The 27248-nt window shown below is 37.0% G+C and overlaps 1 protein-coding gene and 1 long non-coding RNA gene across 4 annotated transcripts in view; one reads left to right on the top strand and one right to left on the bottom strand.

Moving 5' to 3' along the window:
* Window positions 1-27248, top strand: part of pparg (peroxisome proliferator-activated receptor gamma) — a 43730-nt gene that overhangs the window by 14916 nt on the left and 1566 nt on the right. For 2 of the 3 annotated variants that reach the window (XM_014997023.2, XM_014997022.2), the window contains exons 2-8: window positions 10096-10389; window positions 10523-10689; window positions 16385-16523; window positions 21251-21450; window positions 23171-23279; window positions 24330-24517; window positions 25756-25999. In XM_014997023.2, coding sequence (XP_014852509.2) covers window positions 10098-10389; window positions 10523-10689; window positions 16385-16523; window positions 21251-21450; window positions 23171-23279; window positions 24330-24517; window positions 25756-25999 — 1339 coding nt within the window. In that variant the 5' untranslated portion in view covers window positions 10096-10097. Of the gene's footprint in view, window positions 1-216; window positions 2376-10095; window positions 10390-10522; window positions 10690-16384; window positions 16524-21250; window positions 21451-23170; window positions 23280-24329; window positions 24518-25755; window positions 26000-27248 lie in introns of those variants that run through there. The other variant, XM_014997025.2, reaches the window with a different exon arrangement.
* LOC106923767 (uncharacterized) lies at window positions 10274-12622 on the bottom strand. The gene is made up of 3 exons (XR_001419486.2): window positions 12543-12622; window positions 10550-10695; window positions 10274-10363 (listed from the first exon to the last, which is right to left on the bottom strand). It is a non-coding gene; the product is annotated as an uncharacterized LOC106923767 (long non-coding RNA).

Below are 27248 nucleotides of genomic sequence, written 5' to 3'. Positions count from 1 at the left end.
TGAATCAACTTTTTAAAAAATCACTTTTTTTAGCTAATTGTATTAGATTTTTTTTCATGCTATAGTTCTGATTTCAGAATTATTCAAATCAGAATTATAGCTGTAGAAAAGCTAATAAAATTAGTTGTAACAGATCAGAGTATTTTTTTTAAAAAATTGGTTCAAAGAAACCTTTCTTCAGGGCAGTAAACATTTTGCTTTTGAAATGATTTTTGCATTTCTCTCACACTAATATTTTTGTTAAATTGTGTATATCTGAACTCTGGGACAAACAAACAAATTTAGTTTGTCTTAGACAGAGAAAAACTATGTAAGCATGACTTACCATGCTATTTAGAGCGTGGTAAGTCATGCTCGACTGTTCTTTACCACTACTACTGTCCTTCGAAAGCTGACTAGACTAACCTTTTTCACCGCTGCTGCTGACTCAATATGGCTGACTGTGACAGTTCGTTTCTAGAAGAAGCTTTCAACATCCTTTAGGGTTTTTTTTTTTGTTTGTTTTTTGTTAATTGTCCCTGGGGAAATAACAGTAATATATCTTAAGTGCATAACAATGGCTTTAGTTCTTAAAAGGCTCATTCTTATCTCAGTATCAATATTCAACATAACATTGGCAATGAGAGTAGAAAGTTGTTGGGTTTTTTTTCAGTTAGTTAAAATGTAAAAATAAGTTGTATATTTTATGTGGTGGTTTTTTATATATTCTACTTTTAAAAGCGTTAATTATAACTCCAATTATTTTCTTTTTTTTACATTTTGTAAGTGCCATCATTCTCAGCACTACAGATGTGTATTTTTTGTTGTAATGAACACACTTTATTACAATCTACCATTGCAAATATATCATGTATCACATCTGTATGTGTTTCATATCATAAATCAGTGATTTCCATAATAAGTGCAGGTATCTGTAAACATTAGTTTCTGTCAGTATTCCAGGAATGATAAATAGGCTAGACAGGTGAAGGTTGAGAGATCGATAAAACAAATAAAGAAACTTTGCTGTAATACATTTAGCCTTCCTGTTATCTGCTGAAGTTTCAGTCAATGTTTAAGAAGCTGCCTGTATGAGCAGCATTTGTGCCTCGGTGAAAAATAGAGTTTTCTTTATAGTAGTTTATTACACCTTTTGTGTTTTTCCTCTCACTTCATTTTTAAACTTCTCACTGATATCGGAGATAGCAAACTGAGTCTTTTTCCCACCACAACTTTTAGACAGAAGACTGCTGCTGCTGACTGCTTATCTGTGGTGCAGTCACACAGCCAAAAAAAAAAAATACAAGGTCAGGAGAGAAATGTATCATTTTTGTCCACCAGACGATTTTTTGTGCATTCCTACTTTAAGTTGTGTGAAGTTTTTCTTTTTTTTTTTAAGAAAAGAAAACGGAAGACGGAAGGAAGAGTCATTTTTTCTGTCTTTTCAACTGGATTTTCCTCAGCAGGTTTCATATTTTGTAGACATCACATTCCTTGTTGCTTTCGGGGAAAAATAAACCTTCTACTTGGCAGCAATGTGAAAGACTACGCTGCCTTCTGTCAGCTAAATCTGCAAAAGCAATATCTATTATATTATGAGGGCACAATAAGGGTCAAAGCATGTTTAAAGTGAAGGTGCTACTGCTGGAGTTCTGTTGGGACTTGTTGCCATGTAGGAGTTTTGGCATTTTGCACAGCTCACACAGTGAGCACAAAGTTTCTGGCAGCAGTTTTAGACATTTAAAAACTTTGACATTTGTGTGATAAAGTAACATTTATGCTTGTGCAAGTCCAATGAAAAAGCTATGTTTCAGTGTTTTCAGATGTTACATGAGGAAGAAAAAGGGAATGCGTCACCACTGTCACATTGCCTCTTAGTGACTGAGAGAGGAGGGAGAGAAGGGCAGCCAAAGAAGCATGATGAGGTTGTCAGAGTGAAGAAACAGGAAATCATCTGCATCTGATGTCTGCCACCTCATACACACACACACACACACACACACACACACGTGCACACATATACAAAACAATGGTCAGAAAAATTATTTTTGGACTGTACCACATGTAATACAAGCCTCTACCAATTCAACAATGTATGGTGTAGAAATAAAAAAAATAAAAATCAGTCAAGGATCAGACATGACACACTCTCAAACGCACACAACACACACGCACGCTCAGACCACATGATCGTTCGCTGTCTGAACTTTTGCTGAGCCCAGACTCTGTCAGAGAAAGATGTGTGTGTAGTTCCCTTTCTAATGGTCATCACTTCCTGAGGAAAAACATGACCACACGCACACAGAAGCGCACACGCAGACTGTCGTTCTGACACTGTCACTTAGACGTTCAGCAGTGAGGCTGAAACAGAAAAGTCACGGAAGCGGGAGAAAGGGGTGAGTGGACCAACCAGAACCCTGTGTGTTTATGAGTTTGTGTGCACGTTCTTTTTCACAACTGTTTCTGGTGTTAAAAAGATTCCTGCAATTAATGTATTTGTTTATAATGTCTGGCCGGCGGATTTGCGCTTTATTTCAGCTGAGACAAGATACTATCCTCATGAGGAAATGTTACCTTCTTATATAAAATTGATTGGTGACCATGAAAAGTTTACAAATAGTCTTAAAAAATCTATACTACATATTTAAATAATGTTAAATTTAATAGATGCTTTGATTGCATGTGGATAATGACGACTGTTACTATTTGCTTTTAATATTCTTTGAAATTGTTGTGGTTATTGACTTGTACTTGTGTTTTTGGTTTAGATTTGTGTGTTTTAGGTTTTCTACTTTTTGTTTTTTTTGTAATATACTTGTAATACTGTGCGTATGGTGTGCAGGCCAGGAAAAATAGTCTGTTATTATAGGGCCTAATGAAGATCGTTGAATAAACTATTTTAAACTGGACAAATTGGGGTTCATCTACTTTTTAAACATTTGTATAGCTTCTCATACACAGAGTGTCTCTTTCCAGGTTTATTTTAGCACAAGACTAAAATGATTTTTGGTATTATCAGTGAGCCCCGATCACCTGCTGACATAGAAAGCGGGTGATAGTATTAATACTTTATATATATATATATATATATATATATATATATATATATATATATATATATATATATATAACCGAACTGAAGAGGAGGAAACATGTTTAAATTGGTCATGTGAGACTTATGGGTCGAGATCTAATTTACTCATTCACTAAAATGTAGGATCACCGGGCAAAGAAAAAAATCATTGGGTACTTAAACAAAAGAGTATGAATTTATTTTTAGTTTTAAGTATTGACTAATGACATAAATTATACAAAAAAAAAAAACACTCAGAACTACCCAATCAAACTGCTTTTTGTTCTCTCATTGTAAAGTCCAGAAAGTCAAACTGGTATCACGTTCTGCACAGAAACTACTTTAAGTGACTTTAGTGGGTATTTATTCTATGTTTTTGCTCACATCTATTTAGAAAAATAACAGTATTGCAACACCAACAATCACTACATTTTTTGACCATTTCTTGCCATCACTTCTAAGGTAGATATGAAAATGTTGCCATAAAATGTAAAAACTATAAAATCCAGCCTATTAACTAGCATTAATGAACAGATGCGCTGAAAAGAATAAAGCTAGTTAATCAAAACAAAACCCTACCATATATTCTGCTAGTGATAAGGCAGATCCTTTACAAGATGGATTTGATTTTAGGTTTATCTAAAGTTGAAATGAGGAGATTTGACTGACAAAATCAAATAGAAATCAGAGACAGGTTGTCTGGCAGACGAACGTTGCGGTTTCTATCCTCCCACAATGCCAAGCTTTGACGGCTCCATATGAGTAAGTTTGGTACCAACGAACCAGGTGGGTTTTCAGACTCGGTCTAGACTTTCGGTCTTGTCAAGAGGGCAGTCCAGACCTCCACTTGACACTTGGTTTTCCAATACTCTCCTACTTGATCATTCATGTGTAGAAGGGGGAAGGCCCTTTCTGGTGAATCTGCCTCTAGTGGCTTCACACCAGCAGAATAAAAAAAAGTGCCAGTTTCCTGAAGAGTAACACAGACTTTTTGGTTATTTTTTATGTTTTTACCCTCCGGTGACACAAAAAAACACTTGACTTCAAAAACTAGGCGGCTTAGTCAGACAAACCGCAAAAAGAAATGTCTTACTGCACATGATGTTTCCAGAGTCCCACATATTCTTAACATGGGACTCATCAGGCAAAAATCAAGCTCTCTAATCTTTTCAAAGAAAATGTGGGGACTGCGAAGCAGACGAGCAGGCGGGCATATCTTTGTTTTAGTCACTGACTCTGAACCACATGCTGTTTTACATGAAGAGGTCAGGAAGTCACAGAACTCGGGCTGAGCGTTGCCTCTCTCGCTTTCATTCCCTGCCACACACACAGTCACACACAAATGAAAAACTTTCAAGAATAAACACCTTTGACAACATATGGTTTACTCGTTAAGGAAGAAAAGAGAAAAAAGCGTCCTCTCGTCAAGAGGTGTAATATTTTGCAACTTGTCACTGCTTTAATAACCTTGTGAAGACAGGTGTAGCTCTGAGCTAAATTTAACAAATATTTCATTTGACTGTAGTTAGCCTTCCTTTTTTTTCACCTTTGTTTTGCTTCTGTAGTTTTTAATATCATGTGAAGAGATATTTCCATATATTTCAAAGTGATTGATTGTGGTTGATAATAGCTGTTTAGTCCTCTCCCTGAAACAAGGTGGGTAGTTTTTTGTTCAAACAGAGCAAATAAAAGTGCAAAGGCCTTGAATGTGGCGGAGCAGGTTTTCCCTTTTGTCTCCCACATATTACAATAAGCCGGGCTGCTTTATGTCTTAGCATCTCTGCCGTTCAAAACTCACTTTGATAAGTGTAGTGTAGCTTGAAATAATCTCTGCCACTAATGATTGTGGTAGAAGGGTTTTAAACGGTTCTGTTGCTTCTTTACTGTTATTTTGGGGCTTATTCAACAAAATTCAACATTTACGTTGCATAACTTTCAAACAATCACCACTTTTCAGGGCTCCCAGATTGAATGTGTCTTTTAATATAAATATTTACATTTCCTCCTCCGTTATTCTTTTTCTATTGCACCTCATGCTGAGATGTTGGTGAAAAAGCTCAACTTTTTCACTCCTTGGACAGATCTTTAAGTTCAAGGAGAGACTTGTTGTTGCTACAGTTTTGTCTGTTCTGGATTATGGTGTTGTGCTTTATATCCACACTTATTCCCAAACCTAAATACTTTGGAGACAGTTTATCATAGGACTCTGAGATTTATTTGGAAACATTGCTGTTTGTTATGTGCATTGTTGGATGATCTCTCTTCGGTACAGAAGTTTCAAATGACTGTTTAGATCCGTAGAACTTCATATCAGAAAACAAAAAAAACAAAAACAGTCTTGGGTCCCAGGATGTCCTTTTGTACCTAAAGTTGGTACGGATTATGGAAATAGACAGTTGAAACCGTTTACCAAATGTGTATGTTTTCAAAAAGCTTGTCTATAAGAAGGGGGTGAAACATTTGAGTGACAAATTAAATGATTTTCAAATTAAGATAAATAATAAAGTTCACAAAAAACAATCATGAGATAAATAAGGACTCCAGCCACAGCGCCTGATAAGTGTTCACCTTGAACATTTCACATGTCATCAATTATAACCAGAATTATTTGGGAGGGTTTAACATAACACAGCAAAATAGCTGTAACTCATTTATATGGGATGCATTTCATTTGGGATTGATTGGTTTTAGGTCTGGACTTTGACTGGGCCTTTCCAACATATACTCCTAAGTGAAATGGATGTTGTCACTTCAAAGTCTCACAGCAAGTTTAGAGAGTTCAGTCAGGGTTGTGTTAGCGTTGCACACTCACATAGTGTGTCATGAGGGACAAAAACCTTAAAAGTTGTTTTCATTTGACCAGAGCTTTATACAAAATGTGGGTTTTGTATAAGGCCCATGTTTGTGGACTGATAGTCTTTTTGACAGGGTCTTTCATCTTGAGCTGTTAATCTTTGTATCTCCTCCTGAGTTACCATTAGCCTCTTGGCTTTTTCCTGTCAAATTTGATTTCTTGGTTTTGGTATTATGCTGATCTTTGACCAACTCTTTCCCTTCCATAAATGTTAAGGATGCCTTGATGACTGTAAAGATAATGTTGTAATCTTAAAACTGATCTAGTCTGCTTGGAAGGACGTTGGGACTGCTCTACCCTCAAATTGGGGATATTGAGCACGTTGAATTGTCTTGGCCAGAAATCCCAGGTGTTCCTCGAGGACAAATGAGTCTGTTGAATGTGACATGTAGCCAATCAGAAAGTAAGGTAAGGAAAAAACTGAGAAGCAACCCAAATACAGAAGACAAAACAACTGCCATGGTGCACCAGAAATAGAAGGATGGTGGACTTTGCAGACCTCTTTTTGTTTTGTTTTTTCTCTGTTATAAAGAGAAAAACTATCATATGACTGTCTTTGTCATATGGATATACACAACACACTGTAGGATCAAACTTGTTATTGTCTCTAAGGTTTTGAAAATCCACCAACAATTTTTTATTGTTGCCGTGTGAACAAACCATTAGAAGTTCAGAGTTTAGGGTATGGTTTTATTACCTAACCCTCCTTTGAACTTCTCCACAATTGTTTCCTTTATCTCCGACGTGTATGCTGGGTTCCTTGGTCTTCACAGCCGAAGCCAAACCTTTGAGGCCTTCGCAGAACAGCTGAGCTGTGCTCATACCGAGAACTATTTACATAGCAGACTCTACTAATTTTATAAATGCTAAAGTTATGTATTCCTATGTTTCATTTATACGTGTATTTGCACAAGTTACTATTACTCAGTGCTGGTCTTTTATAAACCAGAATAAAATACATTGGACATTTTAGTTTTAGCATTATGAAATGTAAAAAACAATTGGAAAGATTTGAACTGTTTTGAAAGGGACTATGCAGTCTGTTGAGTAATTTTATCCTGCTCCTTTGTGTCTGACCATTTTGGAAAAAGCCATATCTGTTGTGAAGAAATCTGAGCATCTTGAACATTACATTGGTTTTGCAACTTTGTTCCTTAGGGATGATTTCACATATTTCCCTTGATTTCACCTCTTTTTTCCAAAGTGGTTGCATTCCAGCTGTGTTGACAGTGGCACAGTCTCTCTTAAACAACTTGAAGAACAGCTTGTGTCTGCAAATTATTTACCTTAACTACTTCAGTAATTCTTTACAGTAAGAAAACCTGCGTTCTCCTTTTAAATATCTTTCTTGGAAAACTCACCCTTTAAGACAAACACAGAGTGAAAGGAGCTTGTGGCTGCCAGACTTGCTTGGCCTTTTTGGGTTTAAACACTATTAGTGTGTCACGACTGAAGTGCCAAATAATAGAAAGCATTTATCCAAACTGTACGTCTACCTCGAAGTCAAGCCTTGACACGTGGAAACCGAGAAGCGGCAGGAGACACCACTGCAGCTCCTGCACACGTGCTGACATGAACACACCTCTACTAAGGCAACACAAACCAAACACCCCTTACTAATAATTTGTCACCTTTTATCTAGCCTGACAACTTGTTTTCCTACACAATACTCATAGATTCAAACTTGAAAAGATTTTGCATGGCACTGTTTCGATGCACAACCTCCGAAGAGAAGTTTGAGCCCGAACTTGTTTTCACCCTCAGTTACGACATAATTGAAAAAGTTTTGTTTCACTGCAGTCGCCTTCCTTTTTCTTTTCCCATGTTGTGCTGAACACAGAGCATGAATTTCCTCAGATGAGAGTTTTCTTAAGAGTCTCCAGAGTGCAGTTCAAATCCTTAAATCCTTCCACCAGCCCAGGGACTTGCTTTCTGTCACCCATTGCTTTATCTCTCTTGCCTTTTGCCTCTGGAGCTCCTCTCTTTCCCACTGGATTTCTTTCTCCATCTAATAACTCGATGCCAAGCAGAGCACAAGTCACTCTCTTCAACAGTCTCTTCCTCAGTCTATTTTAATTCTGCATCAGCTGGCAACTCTCCAGCAAAAGGAAAAATAACCAGGTTTCTTCGGGGTATTAATAGTCATCAGTTTCACACACTTATGCACATACCATTCCTCTGCTTGTAGTCGAACAATACCTCAGCCCATGTGAATTTTAAGTGGACCCCACTGATTTTTTGCTGCCACATTCAAAACAAGTGAAAAGGAAACAATATGTGTTTGAGAGAAGAGGATGTTTGTTCCACAGGGTTGTTTTGCCAAGTATCTTTGGAGCCAGTGGAAGTCATTATCATACCGGGTGCTACTGTGCCATCTGAGCCTACTATTTTTGTTGTGTCCTGTTGCATAATTAGCATTCTTTGCTTTGTTTTCGTTCCAAATCAGTATCTGAATGGTTGATTGGGGGTTATTTTGAGAATCTGTACAGGTTATAAAGGTTACATTCACTGAACAGAGCTATGGATCCATTGATTATTTGTGAAAGTTGCTGATCTCTTTTCTGTTTTTTTTTATTTATTCGAAATAAAATCAGTGACTTTGTAAATAATTTTACAAAGTTTATTGCACTTTACCTTAAATAAAAACATTACATATAAGTATTCAAACACATATGGGATATTCTTGTGGCCCTTTTACAACAAATTATTTAATAAAAAAGAAAACATTCATTTTGTATTTCTAGTCATGTTTTTGTTAATTTTCTTTTGCATGAATTGCATAAAAACGCAAAGGAAAAAACACTTTTTAATGCATTTGTATTGATAAACATTAGTAAATTCTTGGTTTTTGGTTATTCAGGAACCACAGTTGTATTTGTATTTCCTCTAATTCATGTAAAACACTTTTAATCGCCTTGTTGCTGAAAATGTGCTATATAAATAAAATTACCTTACGGCACCACAGTCAAGGGCCTTAAGGACCATATGCAGCTCCAGAGTCAGTTTGAAGAACATAAGTCAATTATGTACATCCAAATAAAAATTGGAAAAAGGTTGCAAGGTTATGAATGCATTTGTCATACACTATACATTAGATCATGGAAGAACAAAACTTTATTGCTAATCAAATCCGTTATTAACATTTGACTGAAAATATTTTTTTTATCTAGCTGATATTTTGTATTTGGCCTGTGCTTGATTTAATGGTGCTTTACTTGCTGAGAGGATGACGAGAGCAAAAATCCCAATCTCCCAACATGCTGTAAATTGTTGCATTACACCACAGCCTTGGGCAAACTTACCCTCGGGGCGTAAAGCTTTCTATTTGGTTTGCTTTCATGTGGACGCTAGTACCCTCTGATGGTTGGTTGGACTTTGATAATCTCGGCTGACTTTTTTTCCGCCAATGTCTGTCCATTTTGGATGAAAACACCTTCAATGATCTGTGCCAACAAAAACAAATCTAGCTAAGTTGTAACTATGGTGAGCAGACCAGTGGTAATGAAAAGGGATGCTGATAAATTTAGTTATCTACTAGTTCTGAATCTAAATAAAGATAATAAATAGATACAGATGTTTACTAAGTACCTCCCATTTTTCACAGTGAAGGTATTCAGAAAATGAGAATATAGTAAGAAAAATTCTTAAGTCTTAATAAGTCCGTAGATGTTTTAGCGCTCAAAAAAGGCAGTTATTTTTTTGTGCCTTATATCAAGTCATGTATCCTTGGCCTCCTTTCCGTGTCCTTTAGTTGGGCAATCGCACCACTAGGCACCCAAACAGCATGAGAGGAAGACAGTGTTTTGAGCAGAGGAGACGTTCCTCAGTGCCAGAGTTCGTCTTGTTCTCCCCGTGACACAGTCTGCCTCCCTGTTTGCATGATAACAGACATACTTCAAGAGCAAGCGGGAGGACTGTGGGTACTCCTCATGGTGTTTGCATGGGAGTGTGCATGCACGCCCTAATGTTTTGAACTTTTCCGAGGAGACATTTTTAATGATTAACCTTCAGCAGAATTCTGTATGTGGACTTGTAGTTTACAGGCATGCTTAATCTTCTTCTTTGCTTCAGATTTCCACTGTCTTTATTCAACAGTTGTGTTTTAGAAAAGCCACAAACACTCACGTAATCAGGAGTAGTTTGTGTTGCATCTTTTAATGCTTTCTTATCTCTTCTGTTTGCGCCACAGACATGGTGGACACCCAGCAGCTCCTAGCGTGGCCGGTCGGTTTCAGCCTGAGCACAGTGGACCTGCCAGAGCTGGACGACAGCCCCCACTACCTCGACATGAAACATTTGTCCACGTCAGACTATGCCTCCGTTTCCTCCTCCTCCATCCCTTCCTCCTTGTCTCCCCCGCTTGTATCCTCCATCTCATCTGCCGGCTTGGCCTACGACATCAGTCCTCCGCTCAGTGAAGAACACCTGACGAACATGGACTACACAAACATGCACAGCTACAGGACAGAGATGGAGACGCACAGTAAGTTCAGCTTAATTTGCTCCGATTAAAAATTTTGTAGATTCGAAGAGTAGAATAGAAAGCTACTGCTGGTTGAAGCAACTAAATGATCAATAGTCATAAATTTGAAATGTGTTTTTTTTTCCTCTTTTAGACCCAATTAAGATGGAACCAGAGTCACCTCCACAGTACTCTGACAACCCTTTGTTCTCCAAGTTCCCAGACGATGCATCAGCTTCAGCGTTGAACATCGAGTGTCGCGTGTGCGGAGACAAAGCCTCGGGGTTTCACTATGGGGTCCATGCCTGTGAGGGCTGCAAGGTAGGCCTGAAAAGATACAGTAAATGGCAGGTATATTAATTAATCAAAGGTGTCTCTTTGAATAAAGATTTTTCTCAATAAATAAAAGAAAAAAATCATTGGCAGGGTAATTTAATTCAAAATGTGAATTAAATTCACAGACATAGCGATCCATTTTAATCAGATAAGTCTGGCACAAACTGATGAAAACTCAACTCATTTTGATTATCAGAAAAGTAGAGCATAACTCGGCACGAATAAAAACACTGATTCTATTTTATGGCCTATAGAAACCTGGAGGAGACCGCTGACTTGACAGTTCTCAGATAGTCAATGAGGGTAGCCATAAAAAACAATATTGCTAAAGAAGTTGCTGTTCACAGAGTTGTATTCAGGTATGTTTACACGAGATGAGAGTCACCAGAACCAGCAGCGTAGATGAGCTGAAGGCCACTATTATAGCTACCTTGGTTTCCTTCAAACCTCAGCAGAACCACTGGCTGATCGTCTCTGTGTCACTGACGCAGTAATTCATGCAAAAGGAACCCCGAGCAAGTACTGAGTGTTCATACTGTACAGTGCATGGATATGCTGTTCAGTAGGGGGATGATTTCTTATTGACAGTGTTCTAAAGGCTTTCTGTAACATTCAAATTTTTTAAAAATATAATTTTGGGTTTCAAAATAAACTGAAATGCATAACACTGTCTACATACGAGTATATTATTCCAAGGATGTGATCATTTTTTGAGATACACATGCCTTGTTATCTTCAATAATGAATTTAAGGGACTTTCTTTTCTTTAAAGAATCAGTTCAAGACCCCATAAAATATAAACTATTAGTATAAAATGACAGAAACTAAAATTATATATCCAGAAATTAGCAATGGACAAACACCACCTGAAATGATCCAAAAATTAATCAGCACTGACTCTTTGTAGTGGGTTTCCTGTCTCATGGTGCTCTACAGTTTCATAATCGCTTCTCTTCTGTCATGCAACTCTTTTCTATAACATGAGTGTTTTTTTTTTTTACTGAGAAAGAAATTCAGTTGTTGAATATTCCAGGTATGAAGTGTATCTGTACTAATATTTATAGCCATGATTGTGGTTAATTTTTTTATCAGTAAAATTCCAGGTAAGCATGTTTGAAGAATTTGGAATTGGCTTGTTGGGAAATACGTGGAAGTGCTGGTTGCATCCAACAGGAGCAGCTGGCAATAAAGTTGGTTAATGTAGCACGTCCTGCTGTGGGCTTCCTCCAGAGATTAATCTTAAAGCAGAGTGATAAACAGCATTGATAGGTTTGAAGGTGAATTATGCTTATCATGAATGACATAACCAGTCGAGAAACGAGAAAACTGATTCTAAAGATTATTTCTATCTTTCTTAAGTGAAAAACTTTACATGTTTCTAATAGGAAACCTCTAGTTAGTACCTAAGTTTCAATAACAAAGCATGCAAGTTGTTTCATGTCATTGTTACCAGCAGCATGATTTCGAATTGCAGGATCTATCAGTTCTTCCAAGTTGTCCAGGTCCTAATGCAATAAAGCAGCACCAGACTGTCACATGACCATCACCATGGTTAACTTTAGCTATGGCCTTCTGTTTAAAATGCAGCTAGTTTTATATTGAATGTAACAGACCGACACTTTTCAAAGAGTTAAACCACTGTCTTAATAGTTCAGGAAATATTTCGCCATATGTATGGGGAATTTTAAGATGAAATTTGGGCCTTAATGTTCTTTAGTCAGCAGTGATTTGGCCTTCAAACTCCCCCTTTGCAATAGATATCATTTTTCCAAGTCTTTGTTTTTCTGTAATTATGAACACCAATCTTAGCGGAGACGGGTAAGACCTGAATTACTTACTTTTTTCCAAAGTTCATTTCCTGACCTCCTGTGTGAGTCAGCAGTGAAACACTCGGAGTAGTTCTGGTAGGCCTTACTCTTCTGGAAAGGTTCTCCACTATTAAATATTTTCTTCCTTTTTACAGAATTGCTCTCACTTTTCTTTGCTGGGGTTCATATAAGAGCATGATGTGTTGCTTCTCAGGATCTTTTAGTCTACTTGCTTTAATCAGAGTGGTTCTACTTAAGTGATTTCTTGATTCTACAAGCCTGTCTGTAATCAGGGCTAATTTGTCTGGTTAAATTTAATTCAGCCTGTGTTTAATCACTGTTAATTCATGATTTAGTAAGGGGAGGGGGAGGCATATTTACACATAGAGCCAGTTTGTTTTGGATAGCTTATTTTCCATACTTTAATAAATCCTCTCTGTAACTCTGAAGTCAATTCAAGTCCACACCAGCAAACAAATTATTTATTGCTTGTTTCAAAAGGTAATGCCTCGGTTGAGAAAAAAAAAAAAAAAAAAAAAAACCCTGACAGTCAGAAAACCTCAGAATACTGCCAGGAAATGTTAACCAGTGTCACAGTTGTTGTCTCTGATTCTCTAAGCTGCTTCTGTGCTGGTCGCTTCCTTTTTCTGTGTCACCGTGTTATCTGCCATATGTCGGTGGAATAAATAATTGTATTATGCCCAGAGAGAAGTGGGCATTTTTCTATCTTTCTGATGTCTGTCACTCTAACCACAAGCCCCATGCATTTTTCCACTCAACACCGGCATCTGCCTCTGCGTACAACGAGCCAGCCCTTCAACTTTCTGTCGGTGTGTCTGTCTGTGCTGTCTGTAAGGAGTATAAATAACTGATAGAGTGTGGGTGAAGTGTCAGACATATTTCCATTTTCTTTGAAATATTTTGACATTATAGGAAGCTGAACTATAAATTGTGACACTATGTTCCAAGCATAAATGAGAAGGATTTTCAGTTTCAGCAGTAGTACTTGGTACTCACCTTATACTTTGGTTCCAAGAAGGTTTCACAGGTTTAAAGTGAAACTTACATGAAAGGCATGTAAGAGTGTACTAAAATCTATATGTACCTGTGAGCTAATTTTTATTTATTTTTTTTAATCCATCTTTACAAAAATCCCTTTTTATTGCTACACACCAATATATATTTCTTGTTCCTTGCTAAATGTCAGGATTTACTTTAAGGCAGAAAAATGTAAATCCCACAAAAGCAAAGCCATTAAGTCATCTAATATTAAGACAAAATACAAATTTTGACTAACAACATGAGAACGTTATTCATTTTTGTTTTAAATGGTGTTGTACTTTAACATTTAGTACAACAAACTGTTGTACTACAAATCCACTGCTTGCTCCGATTGATTTGAATGAAACTTTAAGGCGTTTGGTCGGTGTGTGGTACAGGTCATCATTATCAGCTACAAATTAAATTGGGATGTGTTTTAACATTAAAATAAAAATGATATATTTTAGTATGTATAAGTCAACAATTTGTATGTAAAAATGACATATCCAAACAATCAACTCAGCTACTTCTGTCAGTCGGAACGTCTTTGAGGGGGTTCCCTTCTTCAAAGATGGTCTTGAGCATCAGTCAGAGTGAGCAACAAAGACCCCACATCCTGTTTAATCTAAACACCTGCGTTTTCAAACAAACAACCAAGTTTCAACTAAGAACTCATTGTTTTAAAAACCATTTAATGGAGTTAGATTAACACTATCTGAAGGGGCTACTGAAAGAGCAGTCCACAGATGTCAAAACCTCATGTGGTTTAGATAAGTCTTATACTGTACTTTTGGCATGTGGGTTTTATGAAAGATGTTCTTTGTGAATTATTGTTATCTCTACATCTCCCCACATCAGCCATTGTTTGTGCGAGTGATGCCCTGTAGGAGGATTATGCTGTGATGCACTGAGTTGCAAAGACGTTGCTACTTTGAAACGTTGTGCCGTTACGTTTCACATTCTGGACAATTTTTAGAGGTTAAGCTCCCTTTTCATTTTTTTTGGATCTCATTCTTCAATCTCAAATAGTCTTTCTGTTTAATAACATTTGGAAAGCTTTGTTTTTTCACCAATCATTTTTTTGTTGGGCTCACTTTAACATTTAACAGTTTCTTCACCATTAACCCTTTTGCTTGATATTTGGCATTCCTATTATAATATATACATATTTTTTTAAATACTTAAAAGTTTGTGTTTTGTTAAGCTTCATAATACACAATGTACTCTGAGCTCGACAGACTTTGATTTTGATTTTTGTAGAAGCAAAAGATAAATAAATTTAGAGAGCAAACACGTTTTTGCTCCCCTATTTCTCCCTGCAGTCTCACAGTCAGACACATTTCCACTTAATTTGCATTATTTTTTTTAAACTACCCAGCAAAAAATAAAAATGACAAATACATTTTCAATTTTAATCCCACTGTCATGTCAATCATCTCTTCAGTCAGTTTACTGCCATGAAGGCGAAAGGTAACATCAACAGAATTTGTATCAGTGTTATAGCTGCACTTTTATCACTGCCACATTTATCACTCACCTTAAATCAGATAAAATACAGTAGAAAACCTTTTGCAGTATTGCAGGTGTGGGCTGAAAGCAGTTTAGGCCAGTTGATAATCTACAACAGAGTCACTTCTGCTCAGCGACATGCATTACCTGTTGATTATTGAAACAGTGTTTTACAACAATGCAATCTCTTTCTATTGGTGTAATTAGATTAGAACCAACAGAACAAAAATTTCAAAAAGGTTTTACGGAGGTTCAAACTCAGGATGTCTGCCACTGAGGAAAGACAGCCATGCTGCCAAATTAGACCAATTTGTCTCATGAGCTGTTCGATGAATATTTCATATCTGTGAGACACATATTAATCAACAGAAAACCGTATTTCTTTCTTCTGGTAGGATTTTTTTAGGCCCTCTGGGATTGAATGCTGTGATGTGGGGGTGGAGGATTGCTTAATACATTTCAATAACCAGGCGCCTATGTTTGCATTTGCTCGTTTTTGACACTGTTAGTTCTGTGGCTGCACAAGGGGGTTTGTGTCTTTCTGTCACTCCATCATGTCATAACTTTCTGGCCTGAATGAAAGTGAGTTACAGCAGTTATTGTTCTGCTGAAGTCTCAGGGGACACTCACCAGAAGAAGGGGGTCAGCCAAGCAGGCAATCCCTTAATTGTTTCAAAATAGAAAACATTCTTTATTGAGGCGGAGGCTTGACCCCCTTTAACTTCCTCCTTCTCTAAATAACCTGCGATTAAACAAGGAACATCTGGATCGTGGTGTAGATGTCAAAACGGACAAGCATTCCCAAAGAACTCAGCAGGGAGTTTCTAAACGCACATCACATTTTCAGTGCAGCTTTAAGGTTTTGTTGGGTTTATTGTTGATCCTACTCGACTTATCTGTTTGCTGAGTTCATATTAAGGAAACAAAAACTGTCTTCAGAATATGTTTGGCAATGTGTGTGCATTGGGAGTTTGACCGTGGCAGGAAACTTAATTGCTGAGATAAGAGCAGATCTTATGACTTTTCTGGTTCTAAGGTTAAACGTATAAAAGTACACCTTGGAATACAGTCTACTCTTTTTTTTACATAAAATTGTGGGCATTAAGATTTATTTTCCATCAGATCAAACAATAAAAGCATGTGTTTACTTTACATTGATGTATCTCAAGTTTAAACATGGTGTCAGAAAAGCTGACATTTTGGCTTGAGAAACAATATTTTTTTTACCTTTCTTATTGATAAATTTACTGCACTTTGGTCCTACAAGTTAACAAAGCGTGTCCACTGGATTTGCATTGACTGTCCTTTTTTTCGCCTCACAGGGTTTCTTCAGACGCACAATCAGGCTAAAGCTGGTGTACGATCACTGTGATCTCCACTGTCGCATTCACAAGAAGTCACGCAACAAATGTCAATACTGCCGTTTCCAGAAGTGCCTCAACGTTGGGATGTCACACAACGGTAAGATTGGGATATCTGTGCTTTTTTATTCTTAACTCTATCCGTTCATGGAAGAATAATGGTGCATGAAAGGAAAAGCTGAGTGCAAACTCTCTGTTTTCATAGGATTTGAAAGTAGCAACAGGTTCTGCTAATCAAATGCACTCAGTGCGCTGATTATCAGCAAGTGTCACCGTCTCTATAAAAGGAGAAGTTTGGGCAGTTTGCTGGTTCATAGTTTACAGGTGTGTAACAACATAATCTCAGAGAAGAAATATATCAGCAGTGATCTTAGAGAAGCAATTATAGCTGCTAATAATCAATCTGGAAAGGGCAAGAAGGCAATGTCCAAACAAATTGCAGTCCATCATTCTAAAGAGATTATTATGAAATATAAAGTAGAGATAAAGTATGAAGTAGAGATTATTATAAAATAGTAAATGTTTCTGCTAAAACATTTAGGAGAGAAACCAAATCTTCCCAGGAGTGAAGATACCAGCAAATTCACCCCAGCTTAGGCCGTTCAATAGGGCCCAAACTGAGCCATGCAACAGTAGCAGGCAACATGATATCAAACATAGCAGCTAATCTACAACACAATTATGGAAAGTAATTCTGAGAATTTGCAATTTAAAGCATGGACTGGGTCAAAATCCGGGTGGTCACCCTGTTGAAATATTGTGGTAGCATCTTAACAAAATGGTGCACAAACACATTTCCACAAAGATGGAAAGAAACTGAAGCAAAGTTTTGCAGAAGTAAAGGGCAAAATTCCTCCGCAGTAATAAGAGACTGAAGTCATACAGAAAATGGCAACTTTAAATTATTTCTGCTAACAATGGCTCTAAGGAACCAAACCCAGTTATGTGTTGACTGTAAAAAAAATTAACTTTTAGGTCGAAAAAGTCAGATCTTTGTTGATGTTGTGGTCTAGAAAGTGTCTCTACACAACTCCTCTTGCCCCAGATGCCCCCCTGAGAACAGAGTGCACACTGTTGGCCACACTGCTGCACATTTTAGTCTTCAAGGTCGGTAGCTTGTCACCCCACTGCCCTATATCTTGCCACTAGCTTCTTCTGTGGTCTCGGGTTTTCATCGCAGACTTTGCATCATGTCTTAGTTCGCGTTGCTGGTTCCGTGTACCTGATACCTTTTAAAGGTGATCAAAAATGAGGCTGTGGTCAACACCTAACTCCAAATACCTACCAGTGTGTTAAATTTTTCCTTTCTGGGTTTTCATGACCAAGTGGCAAGACTTTTTAAATAAACACAGGTAAGTCTCTTGAGGTGCCTGGTGCAGCTTTTATATTCGTGCTGCTTCAGCTGCAAATATGTGCTCCAGATTGTCATCACCTTCCTGGGGAGTTGTTTGTTTAAGGAAATCTCCCTGACACTCTATTTGTAAAAACAATGATGATGTGTCGAGAATGTAGGCAGAAAAGAGTGAACTGGTCCCTCTTTATCGGTGGTCGGTCTTAGTCTCCAGAAGAAAAGTTAAAGTGTCTTTAAGTATCAGATCATTCTGAAAGGAGCTCAAAATAGTGAGCAAAAATGAAATCTCATCTGAGAATTATTTTCTACAAAAACTGTAACAAGCATGTTCTGTATAGCCCAAAATCCTATTCTAACTTGTTCAATGAAGCATAGTAAATCCGCTCTGGCCATCTTGAGCGTTTTGATTGTTTAATGCATGTTATCTTTTTAGGTAAAAAAAAATAAAAGCCAAGCCGTGCATGCTTAATTTAACACAAGCTTATCAACAAGTTCACCAAAATCCTGATTATTCTTTCTGCTTCTTTCTGTTAACACATTTAGTTTTATTTTAACTACGTGAAATTATTGTTACAAAACTTGGATCCACAGCAAAAATGCAACGTGAAAACAGGGCTGAACGGTGTAATCTCGTCCCTCACCCACCACTGTTTAGTTGCTGCTTTTTATTTCAGAAGCCATTGTTGGTCACTGAGGCTTGACTGACTCCACCTCCTCACGTGTGTTTGGTGACTGTATGAGCTCACTCGGGTGTGCTCGAGTGTCATTTCCCCAATTCTCTTGTCCATTTTGTCGCACCTGTTAGGGTGGGCCAACCTCAACCGCTTGACTCTTTAACCTCTGGTGAGATCTAAGGATTATTAGCAACTCGTTTTACTATGAAACGACGACAACCTTTTGTAAACCTACCAGAGCAATACCTCATACTTTAGTTAAACCGCCTGTACACATTTGCACACCCTGCTGAATGTCTTGCATGCAGAATACATGAGCGTGCATGAAATCCCCTCTTAACTGTAGCTTGAGTTGTATGCATTCTTAAAGTCATGAAAGTTTCAAGAGTGAAAAAGTGAAATCCAGCCAGGCTTTTAATTAATTCTGAGAGTCCTTTGGTTTTGTATTTTTACTATAATTCAAAGAATGGAAGTAAAAATTTGACCTCTGCTGGCAGCTACAGGTGAGACGTGTTCACAAATGAACATTTATTGCTGCTCAACATAGCGTTGCAGATGCTGGTGAACTATGAACTCTATTAAAATGAGAATAATTACTCATTGACTAAAGACAAAATCATCAAATGTGAATGTTTTCATCCCATTCAAAAGTTTCTTTTATTCCTCTCCTGCTTTGTAAATAGTAAATGAGTTTTATTTACATGGTACCTTCAACATATATGCAATTCACAAAGAGAAAATATAAAATAAACATGATTAAAATAATAAATTATAAACTAAATGATGGAAATCATCAAAAGCCAATAATCTTTAATATTTAAAAGAACTTAAGGAAATCGCCTTTGAATTAGCATGGCTTTAGCTGCTCTTAAAATGAGTCCAGACAAACAACTCTTGTTCTAGAAAGAAGATAGAACAGTCAGGAAAAATTAAGCCCCTCAAGTTTTATATCTGCTCCCTCAGACTATGCGGGGATTTTGGTTTGACGACATTTTGAGCTTGACGCCTTCACTCAGTAGAAAGGAGCTTCATCCTCAAAGTGTCAATCAGGATTGTTTTTAATGAATTCTAAAAGGAATTTTGTTTGTGCAAGATATTGTTTTTCTCATGATCTATTCTTCCTGTTCCATGGAAGTGACTTTTTGAGAAAAAAAATGTCAGGCATTTACTGTAACAAACGTCAGGTGTCAAATGAAGCACTCATGGTTTCAGGATTTAACAGAAAACCTGCCAGACATTCTTCTATCACACCTTAATTACTTTGTTTGTTTTCATCCTACCAGTTGCTAGCACGTTTCTCTCTGCTTTTGTTCATATCCTCCGCGCATTACTTAACAACATATCAGCAGCTTTGAAAATGTGCCACAGCGTTGGCGTTTGTTTTATCAATGATTGACATCTCTGAGCCTGTAGTTTCAACTGGTTTCTCCAGTATGCTGTGTCACTGTCTCAGGCTCGTTGCACAGAGAGACGCAAGTCCGCTTTGGTTTCATGTTGATTTGCCCAAGGTGGGCATCAACCACACACTCGGCGTTTCACAATTGCATAAAGCTGCAGCAGAATGGTTCATGTCTAAATTGAGCCGAGGGATAATTAATGATTTCCAACTTTAATGGAACGTCTCGACTTTCTCACGGCATGGCATTAAATTTCACCTCCTTCTGATTAGGCTTTATGAAAAGTAAAACATCTTTTTAAACTTAAAAAAAAAAAACATTAACATAAATTTATACTACTGTTATTGTTGTTGAAGTTATTGTTGTTGTGACATTATAGATAATGGGGCATTTTTAATGGCTAATTCTGCAGACTCACCCATGATACAAAAGCTGGTTATCCGCAAAATAGGACTTATTTTGTGAATGAAACTCAATCAGGGCTCCTTTGTTCAGCTGTTTTGGTTTTAAATGTCGGTTGTAATGCCACCTGCAGTGGCAGAAGGAAAGGGGAGGGGAAATAAGATTAGATAAGTGTAGGTCTTTCAGTGAACTGTTTAAACCTAATCACCAATGCATTATCAAGGTGCAGAACATGTTGAAATGCATCACAAGACACACCTCATAAAAACTCAGCAGGATCATTTATCATGTGCTTTTAAACAGTCGATCTATCCCTTCTCTGGCATAGACAGTGAAACTTATTTATAGAAAATGTCTGAGCAGTTACCTCAGTCTGCTAACTCATGTCTGGATGCAGCCTGATAGTAATCACACATTGGTTTTCCTGTTTCTAGGTTTAATTAAATGCGTTGACATCAGGTCTGTTGTTATGTTTTGAAACTGGACAAGATTAGTTTTAACAGACAATCGATCCAGCAGTGCTCTTCCAACAAACCCATCAAACAAACCTGAACAGATCTGAGCAACAACACACTTGGATATTTATTTAGGAATCTAAGAACAGAAGCCAAATTTAAAGGAGAAGGCTTTTTAAAGTAAAGTTTCTGTGTTTCTGTATTTCTTAAATGGAAGAAATGAAATAAGGTCAGTATAGCATTTTTAGCACAAATGCAGTTCATTTCTGAATCATTTCAGACAGTTTTTTTTTTTTAAATCTGAAAGCACTGTTAGCACTTACTGAAAAAAATACAAATTTCAGTCTGCTAACAAAGGTAGGGGATCTGCAGCTTAAATGCAGAGTGCTCTTTTCGTATTCACTTTTTGCAGATATTTGCATTTGCACTCTCATAACTTGGATATTTCTTTCTATTTTCCTTTCAAATAAAATAGTGGACAGAGTGTTTAATGTTCTGAATACTTGTTTTCTACATGCGCTAACATACATTTCTGCTTTCTTTCCCAGCCATTCGTTTTGGCCGAATGCCTCAGGCGGAGAAGGAGAAGCTGTTGGCTGAGTTCTCGTCTGACATGGAGCACATGCACCCGGAGGCTGCAGATCTAAGGGCTCTGGCCCGGCATCTGTACGAAGCCTATCTGAAGTATTTCCCCCTTACCAAAGCCAAGGCCAGGGCAATCCTTTCTGGGAAGACGGGAGAAAAAGTGGTAAGAACGGCTGGCCGATTTCCGTTCTACTTTTATCTATCCGTAACATCAGTCACATTAAGACACCACTGCCAATTTGACAGCTTTATGAAATATGTAAAAAGAACAAACATGATGGAGAATAAATCTTTATTAGCTTCATTACCAAGTTCTGTCAAAAGTCTTTAAGTTATGAACTACTTGTATTTTTAAGTTTACGTCCAGTCGTTGTGCATTCCTGCTCTGTTCTAATCTGAGCTGCTGAACCAGTTTCTGTCACGTCTGCTCTGCCTTCTGGCAATTGTTGCACAAAATAAAAATGTGAAATTCTGCATTTAAAAACTTTGAATTAAGGAAATGTTCAACTTTCCAAGGTGCACATGCAAACATATCAAGCATTATTTTTGTTGTGTCACAATACCGCATTCATATGGACACTTTGCAGGGTTTTGTTGTTGTTTTGACAGGGGATGTGGTTCAACTGGTTTCTACATGCTCTGGCTGTCATAAAATCTCTGACAGGTGGTTGGACTGGGAAACAAACAGGTTTTTTTTTTTTGTTTTTTACTGTATGCCATGACAGTTTTAATGCTGACAATTTAATTTACTGAAACATTTATAAAATGGCACATCAAAATGTAAGAAATTTGTCAAAAAAATAATCTCAGATTTTATCTTTTTTATTTCTTACATTTTCTTCAGTTGTTTGTTATTTCTGGCACCTCATTGTCCAACATATGGTTGGTTGCCATATACTACTATTTGCAGCAACTCTAAGATTTTCTTCTGCTGGTAAATTCTGATGTCCTCAAGGTTGCTCGGCATCTTTTTGTTCAGCTTGTTATGACTGTTCGCCTCAGCCATAGCCGCCAAATGACACTGGCTCAGCATTTTGTTTGAAGCACGCCTTGCTCATTTACGAAATCATTGCGTACCTCCTAAAACAAATTATTAGTAAATGATTTTAGCTTTTGTGGAATATTTACATTTTTTTTAGCATCCAAGGTTGAGATATTAGTTGCTGTTTGATAATGTTTTTCTGCAGTAAGGAAACAAAGAGGGATTTTTTTCGGTGTTTCTTTTTTTTTTTTTTTTTTTGTAGAAAACCACAAAAGTAGACAGTATGAGAGGGTGGCTCAACATATCCGTGATAAGGTCATGCTGACGGCTAAGGATGGCTACCTCTTACCAGACAATTGTGTGTTTTGTTGAATCGCTTTCATTAGAACAATGATTGAATCCACCAAAAAATATATTAATATTAAAAAACATCAATGCAGGACTACAGGACTACTAAAATAAGAGACAAGAAAAAAGCTAAATTTCCTTTATCTAAATGTGTTTTGGTTCTGTTTAAATGACAAATGTGATATTTTTGCTTTTTTCATTTTGTTCAGGATTTCAGATTGCAATGATTATATTTACTTCCATGTGTGAAGTTATGAAAAACAAAAAAAATGACAAAGGGAACAGGAAAGCACAAGTCAGCAGAGAACACAGTTGAAGTGGTGTTGTTGCATCTGGAACATTACTGTTGTATCCCCTGATTCACCTGCTTTATGTCTCCAGGCTGAACATTATTAGGTTTTACATAACCACTGCAAACTGAAAGTAAAACATTGAACTGCTTTTAGTGAATGAAAACAGGTGGAATGCTCTTACAATTACAAAAATCTTCTGTGTGTGTGTGTGTGTGTGTGTGTGTGTGCGTGTGTGTGTGCGTGTGTGTGTGTGTGTGCAGCCTTTCATCATTCATGACATGAAGTCTCTAATAGAAGGGGAGCAGTTCATCAACTGTAGGCAGATTCCATCCCGGGAGCAACAGCAGATGTCCACCGTTACAGCTGGAGGTCAGTAAAGCCACAATCTAGATTTTTAGATGGTTGAATAAAAGTACAATTTTATATATATATATATATATATATATATATATATATATATATATATATATATATATATATATATATATATATATATATATATATATATATATATATATATATATATATATATATATATTAGTTTTGTAATTTAGAAAATATTTCTTTGGATTGAGTTTATTGTCTGCAAGCAATTTTAGTGAATCACAAGAACTTTTCTTATAAACATTAACTCTTTGCATTCAACAAGTCACATATTTCTTAAATATTTTGAGTTTAAAGTTAAATTTGAACGAGCTCTTTCAAGTCTTTTTCATGTTTATATTTAACTACCTAAAGCCTAAATAAATGCTTCATTGACTCGCAGCTAAGAATAGGCGTGGAAACCATAAGCTCATTTTCACATTGGTTAGAAAAGACAAGAGATCCAAAGATAGTCAGCTTTACAAACACAACAATAAAGAAACTAAAATTAGGCAGATTTTTGCCCTACATTAATGCCTACTATTATTCATAGACCAGGTAAATAAAGATTTTAAGTTGTTTTTAGTCACCCATGATGTTTGATTCTGATAGGAAATCACCCAAGAATGCCTCTAAAAGTAAAATAAAACAATTTATTTCAATTACCAATGGACAAATATTTATTTATTGACCATTTTTCTGTATGTTTCTACTGGTGTTGTAATGACTTAGCTCTGATATTGACCTTCAAGTTTTTTATTTTGACGGGTTTCCATGCCATCACCCTAATCTCCACAGATTATCTATTAGGCTCAAATCTGGATTTAAACTGGGCCAGTCCAAAATCTTGATAGTCATTATCAAACGAAAGATTTTGTTAGGAATAAAAGTTTATTTTAAATCTTCAAATTTGCCAGTAGTATTAATAATGTTGGGTGTACTTCATGCACTGTTATACATCTGAGACAAAGTCTGCTAGTTCTGGTTAATTTCTTAGTCATAGGATTGTGTTCTAGAGCTTTTTCAGATTTGTATTCCATATCCTCACGGTTTCAGGAATCCCAGGAGCCCACTCAGGGTCAGATTATGGAGCTCTGGGAACGGGAATCAACGGACTGACACCTGATGGGGCAGAGCTACGTTTCTTCAAAAGCTGTCAGTCACGCTCTGCAGAAGCAGTAAGAGAAGTGACAGAATTTGCAAAGAGCATTCCAGGATTCATCGATCTGGATCTCAATGATCAAGTAAGAGAAAAAAAACCTTTGGGTAAACTGGATGTTTTTGAGTTTTGGGTCATGTTATAATGTTATTCCTTTATCAGAAACATAACTTCCAATGAGCAGAACAGTTATAAATGGCATAATGGAGTGTTGGAAAGAGCAGGAGCTACTTAAAGAGACAGAATCTCAATTTAAATTTTTATAACAACTGAAGGTAACACTTGATTGTGCACTATGTGCATGGAAAATACATACCACCCCTTTAAGAGCCATTTTTGAGAGTCAAAAAAAAAACAAATAAAGTACAGAGTAGGAGAGCATGGAGCAAGCTGTACCACAGGGTTATTGTAACAAAGACCTCTTACATATTTGCTGAGGGTGGAGTGATGAGAGATCCAGAACCAAAAACCAAACAGTAAATGAAGGAATAAATGTAAAAAAATTGGGACAATACACACCCTCTTCGGGGTCTTTGAGGGTGCATGGGAGTTTGCTGGGATGAAAATCATCACCTCTAGTGTATAGTCTTGAGTCAGAAAAGGGTAAAGTGCCTTTTCAAGATGTCAGAGAAGACATCCTGCACAAGTTGAGGAGTTCAAGTGTCTAAGGTTCTCATTCAAGAATGAGGAAAAAACAGAGAGGAAGAGGGGAATTGGTGTGGTGGCAGCAGTGACGCGAGTACTTTACTGGCCCTTCGTGGTGAAGAGAGAGGCTGAGTCTGGTCACATGCGCTGGTTAGAAAGAACGAGATTACAGATACAAGTGTTTACAAGTGTGCATGAATCCCTTATCAATAGGGTGAAAAGTTCAGTCATGTAACGGGCACATCCCACTGGGAGGAGACTCAGAGAAATTATACAAATGTGATCACACACAATGCAGATAAAAAGCAATAATTACTACTAATCCCTGTATTGTCAAAGCACAACTCATGGTCAAAGGGTGGATAAGTGGATCTCTCTACTACAAGTGGATTCGTATTGAATGAAACACTTTATTGAATTAAAGCTTTTCAAATTACACCTTGGTTGATTAAACTGCTGCCAGTTTCAGCAACACTGTTAAAAATTCTGAAGGTTGCTGACGTTGAGAGTTTCTTTGTGAGAAATACGATTAAGATGTAGAAACTAATAAAAAGAATACTCTATTAGTCTATGGCTTCCATTAAAAAAAATCTATGATTTTGTTGCATCCTATACATGTTTTCAAATATCTCACCCATCTTCAGAGCTTCCTTTTAACCAGTAGATATTTTTGTCCAGGTGACGTTGCTGAAATACGGAGTGATTGAAGTTTTGATCATCATGATGTCGCCTCTGATGAACAAGGATGGCACCCTGATCTCCTACGGACAGATCTTCATGACGCGGGAGTTCCTCAAGAGTCTCAGGAAACCTTTCTGTCAGATGATGGAGCCAAAGTTTGAGTTCGGAGTCAAGTTCAACACGCTGGAGCTGGACGACAGCGACATGGCGCTGTTTTTGGCTGTTATTATCCTCAGTGGGGGTGAGTGTTCACTATTTGTCAGGGAATGTTATTATCTAATAGGATGTCTAATGATTTTTTTTTAAGTTGTGCAATTTTAGGGGGTTTTTTAGGGGGTTTTTTTGAGTCTGATGCAAATCGCGGAAGCAGGGGGCAATTTCTAAACTTGCTGCGCCCAAAACAAAACTATAAATCATCACACCACTGCCATTAAAACCACTAAAGCCAAATCTCTTTTACACCAAAGCGAAGCAAACCACTTCCTGTTAAAACAATATGTTTCAAAATTGTATGTAATACCCCAATTCATTTATTTCATCTCTATGCAAAAATGTCTTAAATGTAATATTTATCTTCCATTTACTGCCAGTGAAAATGTTTCTTTTTATTGAAAAAAAAGACGTTATGTCCACACAAAGACCTCAGGTATCTCCTGTCCACATCTTATCATCCGTTAGTGATAAACATGTTATCGTTGGACAGCCTTAACCCGTTTATTGAGGTACTTTTACCTTTCTTTTACTTTTAAAGGTAAAAGAATGTGTTTCAAGCCAGAATAAATAAAACACTGCATCACAAGAGTCAGGGATCAATAACTGCAAAAGTTGCACTTGTGATGAGGGAGAAACGTCAAGAGAGGTGAGGTTTCAGAGACGACCACAGGAGTGAACAACAATCACGCAGCTCCCACTTGTGCACGTTTCTGTACTAGCTGTGAAGATTTAGAGTAAAAGGAAAAGTATTGGTGGGAAAAGGCGTGAAACTTTTGGTCTTCCATCCTCACACTTATGAGTTGAGTTTCTTAGAAGCAAACATCAGGAAGTCAAAGCGTTTTACTCATGTGTAATTAGGCAATCTCTCATATCTGAACAGAGCCTTATGAGTTTGTCCAGTCTTGCTGATTATTATTGCAGATCTACTTGATAAAAGCCTGACTTTGAACATTATTAAGATTAAAATCCAACAATGAGCTAATTATTAACTTAAATGACTGATTATGGCTTAATAAGCAGATTTTTGTACAAAACAGAAAACCATCTCGCTAATAAGAACTGATTTCACTACATTTAGGACTCCATGTTTTATGTCTTCAATTCAGTTTATCTATATTGTGCCAACTCACAACACTCCACCTTAATTCACTTTACAAAAAAAAACAAAAAAAAAAAAAACAATTCAATCCAATCATACATACAATCCAATTTATCCGACTTATCAACAATGCAGCCAAGTTCAAATTGGTTAAAATTTTCTCTACCTAAGGAAACAC

The sequence above is a fragment of the Poecilia mexicana genome, unplaced genomic scaffold, assembly GCF_051168715.1.
Source record: "Poecilia mexicana isolate PSO_F unplaced genomic scaffold, ASM5116871v1 scaffold_5, whole genome shotgun sequence".
NCBI lineage: Eukaryota > Metazoa > Chordata > Actinopteri > Cyprinodontiformes > Poeciliidae > Poecilia > Poecilia mexicana.
The sequence above is the reverse complement of the archived record's forward strand: the minus strand, read 5'-3'. Positions and strand labels throughout refer to the sequence as shown.